Raw genomic sequence first — 12583 nt, 5'->3', positions numbered from 1 at the left:
ATTTGTGTGAAGCAGTGCTTTGTAATTGGCTTTGAGAGTGTGAATTGTTTATCACATTACTTGATGCACATTTCTCTGGTTTGCTCATGAAGTGCTTTTGGTCATCAAAATTCTGTGTGCTTTCGTTTGCTGTTAACATCTTGAGAAACCAGTTTATAGCAGTTTTACTGTTCTTCATAACAGTGCTTGCAGGCTTTTGTGTATACTAATAAATAATTTCTTTGGCTTTAAAAATATACTTGCTGATGGCTAAAAGGAAGCAAGTATGGGTGGCTTCTTTTGGTAAGAGATTAGTGCTCTAGAAAGATGATGTTGTCGACTCAAGTAGACTTTGGGGTTAATACATGGATTTAATTTGTATGTTTTTCTAAGTCCCACTTGGGGCAGTTAATTGAGAACTGAATGTATGTTCTATTTTTCCCTACTTTTGCCTTTTATTTTTTAAAAAAAATTTTTAAAAGATTTTATTTTATTTATTTATTTGAGAGAGAGTGAGAGAGAGCACAAGAGGGGGTAGGGTCAGAGGGAGAAGCAGACTCCCTGCTGAACAGGGAGCCCGATGCGGGACTCGATCCCTGGACTCCGGGATCATGACCTGAGCCGAAGGCAGTCGCCCAACCAACTGAGCCACCCAGGTGCCCTTGCCTTTTCTTTTAATCACAGAACACATCAGTAGCTATTTCTTGAATGAAGAAGGAATGAATGAAAGAATGAATAATTGAAGCCAGCGGACTGAATTAGATGGGCTTCATAGCTGTTGTCAGTTTGTACTTAGAAGGCAGACACTACAATTCCTTTTCTCTATCTCTCCATTATCTGTGTTGTAAAACCAAAGCTTCTTTTCCAGATTCTTGTCCCTTATTCCTTGTCCTTTTATGGCCAGTCCAGTACTACTACTTTTACTAGCTTGTTTTTATCGGCAACAACTTTGCTTCCATATCGACAAAGGCCATAATTGGCTAACTAAGACTAAATTTGGATGTGGAGGGTTTTAATCTGCTTTTGTGGGTAGATAATTAGAAATGGAAGGAGGACAGGTTTTATCCTGTTACAGAGCGTAAGTCCTAGAGAAGTGATCGTGAAAGCTCAACATATATAAACAGACTTCAGCATAGATGTGTCGGCTTTTCTTTCCTCAGTGGTGAGAGGGCTGGCAAGGAATGTCCACGTGTACAATCCGACGCCAAATAGCCTCGATGTCCGCTGGGACCCCGCGCCCGGGCCCGTGCAACAGTATCGCATCGTGTATTCTCCTGTGGCTGGTACGAGACCCTCGGAATCTGTAAGTATTTTGTCCTCTATGAGTTCATTCCAAGAATTGTGTAGATTCCCTGCGCCTCCTGCCATGGCTGCTGGGCCAGAACAGTAAGTCAGCTGTTGGTGTGGCCCCCAGTCTCATGGAAACGTCCTTTCCTGATGAACATAGCCTTGTGTTTGTGCCTTGTTTGCTGGCCTGTGAGAATGCCAACCACAAACATGATAATGAATAATGTTTAGATGGTTGCTCCTAATGATTCAAGGCAGGTGTACTAACTACAGGGTTAGTTGGCAAAAATGAATTTTGGGAAAATACAAATTAGCTATACGACTTAAAAAGCCCAGTAGTAAATGCAAATCACTGATAGACCTTGTCGATATGGGCTTTTGTTGTAACATAGAAATGTCTCTGTTATGAAAATCTTTTTTTTAAAAGATTTTATTTATTTATTTGAGAGAGACAGAGATAGTGACAGAGAGAGAGAGAGAGAGCGCACAGCAATGGGGAGAGGAAGAAGCAGGCTCCCCACTGAGCAGGGAGCCCGATGTGGGGCTCGATCCCAGGACCCTGGGATTATGACCTAAGCCGAAGGCAGATGCTTAACCCACTGAGCCACCCAGGTGCCCCATGTTATGAAAATATCTTAATGTTTGCCTTCACTGGCTCTTACAAATTGTCCAGTTTATTTTCTGTTCCCAGTACTATTCAGTTTTATAAGTAGATTGACAATGTAAGAATCAGAAACTACTAATTTGAATAAGAGTAGTCTCAGAACACCTAAGGGAAAGTAAATCAACAGACTAATTTATGTCTTTATAAATATGGACAATGGTGGTGAACAAAGAAAAACAAATGATTTGCCTGTCCCTGTGTATGGTAGGACAACATTGCCCTTATCCATTTGTGGAGTGGCTCTCTATTTTAACACCAAATCTCTTCCCTACTAGCGTGTGTGGGGGACCCCTTCTCTTATGTGTGTCTAACATTCGGGATGCTCTGTAGGTAACTACCATGAGTCCCGGATGTGGTATTTGGGCATTTTCACAATAAACATAAATGAGAGATGATTGAAGCTAGTAAGGGTAGCTCAGTATGTTTATTAGCTTAGTGAGTGTGAACTCACTTTTTTTTGGGAGGGGGAATTTCTGAGGAGAAATTGTATCTCACAGTGTGGCTTTGTCGGATCTCAAGAGGAAGTATAGTAGTTAGCTTCTGATGTGCCTAGGCTCAGCTTTTTATTATAAATGTTACTATGTTGACTAATAGAAGACCTGATAAGCATTTGAGTTGCTGTCAAGCAGAATTTGGCATTTCCTCCCCTCCAGATTGTGGTGCGAGGAAACACGCGCACGGTTCACCTGGAGCGGCTGATTCCCGACACACCCTATTCCGTGAACATTATAGCTCTCTACTCGGATGGAGAGGGGAATCCCAGCCCTGGCCAGGGCCGAACGCGTGAGGCAGAAATCCTTTCTCCACCCCATTCCCTTGTAACTCGGTTGGCAGGGCTTCTCTGAGTGAGTGAGAAGAGGGAGGCAGGTGGTGAGAGAGAGGTGGTGAGAGCTTTCTCCACCTCTGCACAGGTGAGGGTAGGCCTGGGCATGCCGTTCTGCCTGGGCATCCCCACATTCAAATTCCAGGCTGAGGCTCTGGGCCCGTGACAGCCGTCGGGGCTGAGTGAACTGCTGTGGGCCATTTTCTCATCTGGGACTTAAGTTAAGGAGAGGCTTTTCTCTTCTGCCCTGCAGTGAGTCTTGTCACCAAGCGGGCACTTTAGAAATGTGAGGGCTCCGCCTCTATGTTTCATTAAACAGGAGGTGGTTATAGTAGTTTAAGATAATCCCTTGTTCTCCCAGTCTCTATATTTAAGCTCAAACCTAGCTCAATGTCACTGAAAGTTCAGCATGTAACTGTAGCTCTGAAATGTAGCACTTTCTGTTGTTTATGGTTTCACATTAAAACCAGAGGAGGTCTATATTTTATCATAAGGGAGTAAACATCCTAATGAGTGTGAAACTCCCACAAATGACTTCCTTAATCTGACCCGTGTAAAACTCTTTTATACCCCTCCCGCCGCCCCCATGTCCACTGTGCTCACAGGCAGGCAACTAACTTGATTGTATTTTTATTTATTTAGTACCACGAAGTGGACCAAGAAATATGAGAGTCTTTGGGGAGACAACCAATAGCCTCTCTGTGTCCTGGGATCATGCCGATGGGCCAGTTCAGCAATACAGGATCATTTATTCTCCCACTGTTGGAGATCCCATTGATGAATATGTGAGTCCACTTCTCACTTAGTTGAGCATTTTGTAAACTCTTACCTGGTTGGAAGGTGAAATTAAGCTTTTTTCTTTGGGAGTGTACTGTGATTACAGTTGAGTAATTGTGTGACAGTCATGCTTTATATGACTTCCTCTGACATGATATTGGGAACACTCAAAAGCGTCTAATGTGGCCTCCCACATTACAGAGAATCAATGTCTTTGGGCCCATTTCTGTCCTAAAGCCAGATCGGAAAATTGTCTTATTGCATGAAATGCATATTTCTAGCCACCAAATTTTATTCATGGAACTGGGTCTAGTGAGACATGATACCTAATATTCTGAGCTACTTAATGTTCAAAAGATGTGACCATCCAAATCTTATCCTTTCTTTAAATCTCATTTCTCTACAAGATACCACTTAAGTATTCAAGTGCTAACTGATGTCTCTTTTCTTTAAATTTAACGTTTTTCATTACACTTTGGTTTTGGAATATACATCCTCTCATATTAGTTTCAAACTTTTTGTGTGTCACACTCTCTCTCGAGAACCAGATTTAGGTTTCTTGGAGCTTCCTCATTGCCCTCACCAGGCATATCCATTTGCTATGGATGGAAAAACTCACCACTCTTTAAAAAGTGTACTGATTGATAGAAGCCATAGGTCAGGAGAAAATTACACAAAATACTGATAATAAAGCGGTTAGGTCTGTGGTTTGCAACCATTTTGCCACAGACCCTCTTGGATCATTCCACCTTTGTTCTCCCCATGTTATGTTTCATCTATTTGAACTTGATATGTTAAGCTTTAATTCAAACCTGCATTTTTATTCATCAGAAATACATGTAACTGTCATTTAGAGTTTCTGATCAAAATGAGATAAACAGTATTACCACACTTAGTTTGCCAAAGCATAGAAGCTGGTGCTTTAGCGTTTATTCAGCATTGCCACGGACGAGTACTTGACTTCTCCCCACTTTCTGAAAACATTAAAATATAATCCCCCCCAGTTCACTCTTTGTAACCCGGGGACTCTGTGCTGCGAATCACTGGCGTAAGCGAGGCACGTTGTTTGTAGAAGTAAAGCATAGTGTTGGAAGAGACATTGAGAGATTTATCTGGTTTGCATCCTCTTCATGGAGGTAGTTGAATGTATTTTCCACTTCCTGTTTTTCATCTTTTCCACCTAATTAGTATCAGCCAAGCTGATACTCCTGAGGGCAGGCTCAGAGCGCATGTGTGCTCACCAATGCATTCCCAGCGGCGATCACCGCGCCCGGCCCACAGTGGCTGCATGGTGCATCCTTGTTGCAGGCATGCAGGAAAATGTAACACACAGATGGGAGATGGAGACAAACGTAGGGCTGCTGTGTGCCTCAGTAGTCAGTAGTATGCACCGAGGTGTCATGCGTGGTCTTACCTTTCCTCCTCACAACTTCCTCCAGAGACAGGAAGTCACAAGGCTGGTAAATGGCTGATCTGGGATTCGAGCTCAGATCTCTCTGACCCTCAAACCATTCTTGCATGCTGCACAGAAACAGTGCAGACCTTGACATGAGCATTGTGTAACAGAAGCAAAACATGAAGAAACCGTCGCTGTTTATAGAAATAAAACGGTGTTGTCTTTTGATCTGGAAGGCCTCTGGCTGATAATTAATTTGTAATTTAACTTCCCTACAGACCACAGTCCCAGGCAGAAGGAATAATGTGATGCTGCAGCCGCTGCAACCTGATACTCCATATAAAATTACTGTTATTGCTGTTTATGAAGATGGAGATGGTGGCCATCTAACAGGAAATGGAAGAACTGGTAAATGTCTTATCCCTTTTATAATCTTTAAGTTTTGCCTTTACCAATGCATCCCAAATACTACATAATGCTGCATTAACATTTACATTAAACATGGAATTTTGGCAAAAATGATATGGGAGCAGAATTTTATGTTAACTTTTTAGAAGTCCACTAAAAGAAGAAAAAGGAGACAAAAATCTGCATCTTCTGCTTTGTTGAGATAGTTTTGTTTCTGCTTTGGAAAACCATCGCATATTTTCTTTTTTTTTCTTTAAAGATTTTATTTATTTATTTGAGAGAGAGAATGAGATAGAGAGCATGAGAGGGAGGAGGGTCAGAGAGAGAGGCAGACTCCCTGCTGAGCAGGGAGCCCGACGTGGGACTCGATCCCGGGACTCCAGGATCATGACCTGAGCCGAAGGCAGTCGCTTAACCAACTGAGCCACCCAGGTGCCCCATCGCATATTTTCTGAATAATGTTTTAATTTGTGTGTGATCAGTGAAGGAGGTAGCTGTTAACTCAGTCAATGTAGTATCAGCAAAAAACACTATCCTGATAGAATCTTAAGTCATAAAGAAGCAAGATGATTATCAATCATCTTTTGTCTTTACAATTTTTTTCTATTGTACCAAGTAATTTACAGAAAATTATTTGCATTTGGGCCCCTTTCTAACTTACATAGGAATCAATTTCTTTTCTTTTTTTTTTTAAAGATTTTATTTATTTATTTGACAGAGAGAGACACAGCGAGAGAGGGAATACAAGCAGGGGGAGTGGGAGAGGGAGAAGCAGGCTTTCCGCGGAGCGGAGAGCCTGATGCGGGGCTCAATCCGAGGACCCTGGGATCATGACCTGAGCCGAAGGCAGATGCTTAAGGACTGAGCCACTCAGGCGCCCACAGAAGTCAATTTCTTACTTTTAGAGCAAAGGTTCTCCAGATTGGTTGCTTGTTGGAATCACCTGAGGAGTTTTAAAACATGCTTGTGCCTGGGTACCACCCCCAGAGATACTAATGGATTTGGTCTGAGGTGTGGCCTGGATCTGCTTATGTTCTAGTGTACAGCCAAGATTGAAAGTCACTGGTTCAGCATAAAGGCAGGCTGGGCTATAGGTCTGAGTTCTGTTACTGGTCAACATGGGCGTTCCTCTTTCCACTTCATTCTGCAAAAATCCACTTAAGTAAATGATTTCAGGTGCCTTGCTACATTCGGTTGCCCCAACTCTTTTGGTGCTTAAACAATCTTGACATTACAGAATTTGGGAGAGGTAACATTTGAAAGCTCCCAAGGGAAAAGCGTGACTAGAGTTGTTTTAGCTTAGTCTCTCAAGGCCAGGAAATTTATATATTTATTGATGCTTATTGTCTACAGAACTGAGTCAATGGAGACTCAGTTTAGTGATTCAAGATGATTTAAATTGAACAACCTTTCATTTTTCACATTCCCTTTGGTTTTAGAATATATTTTGGTACTTTTCTGGGGGAAATGGCATGTTTTAGAATTTTGTGCTTTTCAATATATATAAAAATTCTTTACCAGACTTGAATTTTCCAGGATGTGCCAAAGCCTTTTCTAGTTTCTCTTGCAAAAAAAGTTTTTAAGTTGAATTCTCTGTTTGTGTAATGAGATAAATAACTCAGGGATGACTCAGCATGCTGCCTGACAGCATTGGTTTACAGGGTATGTAGTTGGAGGCAGTAAGTACCTCTGGAGGCTTGAGGATTTGCTCTAGGTTATGCTGGGGGAGGATAGGAGGGTGCTGGGAATGAACATCATTTTAGTCACTAGCTAGCTGTGTGGTCTTGGGCAAATCGAATCTTATTTATGTGATAAGTTGGTTGGACTAGACAGTTTCTAAATTGTTTTTTGGCTCTAACAATCTGTGATCTATAACATGTTAAAAATGGTATGAGATCTCTTATAGTTTCTGTAATTCTACATTATATAACCTAACAGCTCTGGGACACATCAGTTCCCGAGTCCATTTGAGTGCTGTTTGAATTTGGACAACTACTAAACTTTCTGTTGAACATTGCAAAACTTTTAGATTGTTTTCTGGATGAGGGCGTTATAGGATTTTATTAAATTATTCCCATGGGACCGCACTATCAGTACTCATATTCAGTACTCATAAAGTTCTATGCCCTCCTTGTGTGTCAATGAAAGGTCAGTAATGTGTGCCAATATTTGCTTGCAGTGGGACTGCTTCCACCACAAAACATACACATCTCTGATGAGTGGTACACGAGATTCAGGGTGTCCTGGGATCCTTCACCGTCTCCGGTTCTTGGATATAAAATTGTGTATAAACCAATGGGTAAGGAAGAACATTTATTATCATAAAAATGCATCAGAAAGCTGTTTGTTTATGAGGGAGTTCATTAGATTCTCTTGATAGTTCAGTTGTCACATCCCCTCCCACTAGAGGCAATAAATTTTTGGAAATAATGTTCTAAGCCAATAGTCTGAAGTGTCATTGTTACTATGAGTGTAGATGAGACTCTCATTAAATTGCATGATTAAAAACTTTGGCCTGGTTCATAAAATTACACAAATGGAATCTGTGTCCAGACATTCTATAAGTTATTATGATTGTGAAATAATGCATATTTAATCAATATAAACTCATATATTTTCCATTATGTCAAGGTGTTATCCCATTTGGGGCATATGCATTTTAGTTTATTCTTGCTGGGCTTGCTTTCAACTTCCCATTGACATGTGCACCTAAATGGATATCATCTTGATTGACTGATTTGCTATCTTTATTCCTGTTCTGTCTGTATGCTTAGCAAAATGGAAGAAAAATACTCTTCATCTCAATTTTGCCAGGGTCTCTTCCACACCCCAGAAAGGGTGTGAGCTAGGAAAAGATTAAGGAGAGAGGAAAAGATTAAGGAGAGAGGACAAGAGAAAGGAAATGTGGGCCTTAAGAGAGATAACTGAAGTGAGGAGGAAGTGTTGGTAACTGAGGACCTTTAGTAACCAAACTTGTGGGACGAGGACCAAGACAGAAGTTCTTAAATCATCTCTACAACAAATTGGAAAATGTTAATTGAGCACCTACTATATGCAAAGCACTATGCTGCCAAAGTGGGGCTTAGAGAAGAGGCTTTAGGATTTAGAGTAGTTGACTGTGTGATTGAATTTATTCATTAAAGGAACATTGATGACATATCTACTACATTCTAGGTACTGTGATATGTATGCTTTGAGAATAAGAGGTGAAGAATTGAGTCTCTGCTTATAGTTTTGTATTCACTATATAATGGAATGTGTGTTACAGTGAGCAAGTGCATGATGGGCTGTGGAATTAATGGTATTCATACTATCATTTGAGTATAAGTTATTTGATTTTAAGGAAAATATGAGACTGGGGTGGAATATTTCTTTGTCTTTTTGTGATTGTTATTAAAGGTTCCAATGAGCCCATGGAAGTTTTTGTTGGAGAAATGACATCATACACGTTGCACAATCTCAATCCTAGCACTACTTATGATGTGAATGTTTACGCTCAGTATGATTCTGGACTCAGTGTCCCTCTGACGGATCAAGGCACTACCTGTGAGTCATGTATCTTTTCTGTGGTTGTAAGAAAAATGTAGCACAAATTGCAAGGTCAGCCTGTTTTAATTTTATTTCTTCTTAACATATGCATTGTTTCCTCAGCATTAAGTAAGTGGCTCTTTCTTGTCCAGCCAAACAAATATATAAGGAATATAACTGAGTATACAAAGATGTATGTGATGAGATATTTTTACTTCTCATAAGATATATTTTGAATTTTAAAAGATAAAAAGTATAGAAATTATGATTTTATCCATGAATTATCTCTAAAATGAGATTTGGAATGCTACGTACTTTTTTGACATATGATGTTTAAAAATATATTACCTAAATGCATTGATTTAATTGAAAGTTTTCACAGAAATGCTGTGATTACTGACTCAGCCCAAAGATAGATTTTGTTGTCAACAAGTACTGAATAACTATTTAAAGACTTAGGAGATAGCCCTTTAGAAAAATTTCTTATTATTTTACATGAGACGATATGTAGTGTCCAGTGGGACTATGTGGTATTTCTTTCTATTGAAAATTAGTGATAGAAAGAGAGGTCTGATTTAGCTGTACCACAGTCTCATGTATGTTTCATGTAAGTTTCTTACAGGGAGACATACTAAGAATTTAGGCTTTTTTTTTTTTTCAGCCACAGAAGTTTTAAAATTGTGTTATGATTAAAAGTATGCTTTTTTGTCTTTATTTGCAAAGTAAATCTATTTCTTTTTTTATTTTGTAGTGTATTTAAATGTGACAGATCTGAAAACTTACCAGGTTGGGTGGGATACATTCTGTGTTAGATGGTCACCTCACCGGGCAGCCACCTCCTACAGGCTAAAATTAAGCCCCGCAGATGGTACGTGTACCAAAAAAATAAAAAATTAAAAAAATAATAATAAAGAACTGGAGCACATAGTAGCGACATTTTAAACTTCAGTAAAGGAGTGAAAGAGATGAAATGATGTATAAAAATGTCTTTAAATATGGTTGATGGTGATACTGGTATTTCCTTTTGTCATAATCAGGAACCAGAGGACAAGAAATCACAGTGCGTGGATCAGAAACCAGTCACTGCTTCACTGGTCTTTCACCAGACGCTGATTATGGTGTCACTGTTTTTGTGCAGACACCAAATCTCGAGGGACCGGGAGTCTCTGTCAAAGAACATACCAGTAAGTTTTTGAGTAATCTGAAAATCTCTGTATGGCTTCAGATTAGAACGTTCTAGGTGAGGGAGACTTAAGTGACTCCCGTGTAGGCACTTCTTCCTATGGACCACAGTAATTATAATGATGGCAGATTCATGAAGAAGGAATCTGTAGCTGGTTCAGGACCTTTCTCTATAACAAATCCATGTTTTCCCTGTTACAGAGTTGGTGTTATTTTAAGGAAAAGGCTACAGGAGGGAGATAAGGTTCTAGCTGGCAGTGAGAAGGTGAATATGCACCCGTAGTAGTGACTTTTACTCACTGACCCTATTCGAAGGTCTTTCATGAGTCCTTTGAGTCGTGGCTTTGCTTTCCACAGCTGTAGTCAGCGTTCGAATGACTACAGATGACACCGCATTTGGATAAAATAGAATTTCCAGTCTATCAGTGCCAATGAGACTTGATTTGCTATCTAGGACTTAAATTGCTCATAAAATGGACTTCCTGTGATATGAAATTTGCACAGGTTCTGTTCTTCTAATTACTCTTTTTTAATTCTAGCTGTAAAACCAACAGAAGCCCCTACGGAGCCACCCACACCTCCTCCCCCTCCGACAATTCCACCGGCCCGGGATGGTAAGTGGCGGTACATTCAGCTGGTAGGAATTTATAGCCTTCTTAATTATGTAGCCTATACATGATTTCCAATTGATATAGGGTATTTCTGATCTACTATTCCTGCTGAAGAATTTTTAGATTAAAAAAAAAGATTATCAGTAATTGTTCTTCACCCCCCGCTCATTTTGGTGTGTATGAAATCAGTCATGAACTATAGCGCTTCAGTTGGAACTCTGTTTCCTCGATTTTGCGGATTAATGTCTAGTGATACTTTGCATAGTCCATGGTCACATGATGGACATTCTTTCTCCCGGCTGCCGGCATCAATAGGCGCTGTGAACGGTTTTGGCTGTATCTTCAACCTACCCCTGGGGCCTTTGGCTTTGGAATTCCTGGCTTCTGCCCTGGATTGCACAAAGCCAAAAAATGTTCATTCACTGAAGTTTGAGACATAATTGTCACTTGCAGTGAACTGGCAAAAGACATGCTGAGCTAATAGGACTGGTCTCTCAGTAATTTGGGGCAATTCTCAGTGTTTTATCAGATTAAGTTTAAGCTAATTAAGTACTGGTTTATTCTTTTTCCCACATTCTGTTTCCAGCATTTAATTGAAAGAGCTTCAGATTTTAAAAACATTTTTCTTTTGTCTTAGAAGGTTCTAGAATGCTACAACTTTATTACACCTATTAAATAAATAAAACTAAAAATTAAGAGTGTATTCTTATAGGATAAAATAATATTATACAGGGCAAATAGTGTTATTATAAGGTAAAATAATAATGGGTTTCTTTAAATTAGACTGGCTCCCCGGGCGTCAACATCCAGCACCAGAGTGGTGCATTTGTTACAATCCATGAGTCTACATTGGCACATCATTTTCATCCACAGTCCACAGTTTACATTAGGATTCACTGCTGGTGCTGTATATTCTACATGTTAGGTTTTTATATACTAAAATTTTAATTTTTTTTAACCCTCCAAGTCTGAAAATTCAAATCAAAGACATTGTTTTATTCCTTCCCTTTCTTCCCTCCCTATAATTCTAGTGGCCTAATTTAAAATGAAAAGACACCTGGGCGCCTGGGTGGTTCAGTCGGTTAAGCGACTGCCTTCGGCTCAGGTCATGATCCTGGAGTCCCAGGATCGAGTCCCGCATCGGGCTCCCTGCTCGGCAAGGAGTCTGCTTCTCCCTCTGACCCTCCTCCCTTTCATGCTCTCTGTCTCTCATTCTCTCTCTCTCAAATAAATAAATAAAATCTTAAAAAAAAAAAAAAAAAGAAAGAAAGAAAAGAAAAGAAAAGAAAACATGAGGGCGCCTGGGTGGTTCAGTCGGTTAAGCGACTGCCTTCGGCTCAGGTCATGATCCTGGAGTCCTGGGATCGAGTCCCACATTGGGCTCCCTGCTCGGCGGGGAGTCTGCTTCTCCCTCTGACCCTCCTCCCTTTCATGCTCTCTGTCTCTCATTCTCTCTCTCTCAAATAAATAAATAAAATCTTAAAAAAAAAAAAAAGAAAGAAAGAAAAAAAAAGAAAAGAAATACATGAGGGCGCCTGGGTGGCTCAGTCGGTTAAGCGACTGCCTTCGGCTCAGGTCATGATCCTGGAGTCCCTGGATCGAGTCCCACATTGGGGTCCCTGCTCGGCAGGGAGTCTGCTTCTCTCTCTGACCCTCCCCCCTCTCATGCTCTCTCTATCTCATTCTCTCTCAAATGAATAAATAAAATCTTAAAAAAAAAAAATGAAAAGACACCTTATTTGCACCAAATCTTCGCTAATTATACACAAAATCTTATACCCACTGATGGCTATTCTCAAATTCTGGACATCATTGCTTTTCATTTGATTTCCTCCTCTTCTCTTGTTTGAAGTCACTTGAACAGTTCCACGAGGAAAGAACATATATTTGCATAATGGATCTAAACAGATGGAGTAATTCCAGAGCAG

The 12583-nt window shown here is 40.2% G+C and overlaps 1 protein-coding gene across 3 annotated transcripts in view; it reads left to right on the top strand.

Annotated features, from left to right (window-relative positions):
* Positions 1–12583, top strand: part of COL12A1 (collagen type XII alpha 1 chain) — a 119036-nt gene that overhangs the window by 69471 nt on the left and 36982 nt on the right. For all 3 annotated transcript variants that reach the window (XM_064597777.1, XM_064597776.1, XM_064597779.1), the window contains 9 exons: positions 1140–1282; positions 2584–2713; positions 3396–3538; positions 5205–5334; positions 7514–7633; positions 8734–8880; positions 9614–9730; positions 9900–10046; positions 10584–10658. In XM_064597777.1, the coding sequence (XP_064453847.1) occupies positions 1140–1282; positions 2584–2713; positions 3396–3538; positions 5205–5334; positions 7514–7633; positions 8734–8880; positions 9614–9730; positions 9900–10046; positions 10584–10658 (1152 nt within the window). The remainder of the gene's footprint in view (positions 1–1139; positions 1283–2583; positions 2714–3395; positions 3539–5204; positions 5335–7513; positions 7634–8733; positions 8881–9613; positions 9731–9899; positions 10047–10583; positions 10659–12583) is intronic.

Source organism: Mirounga angustirostris, unplaced genomic scaffold, assembly GCF_029215605.1.
Source record: "Mirounga angustirostris isolate CCGP_5_RB_7025 unplaced genomic scaffold, mMirAng1.0.hap1 SCAF_8, whole genome shotgun sequence".
Lineage (NCBI taxonomy): Eukaryota > Metazoa > Chordata > Mammalia > Carnivora > Phocidae > Mirounga > Mirounga angustirostris.
Note: the sequence above shows the minus strand (reverse complement) of the source record. Positions and strands in the feature narration are given on the sequence as shown.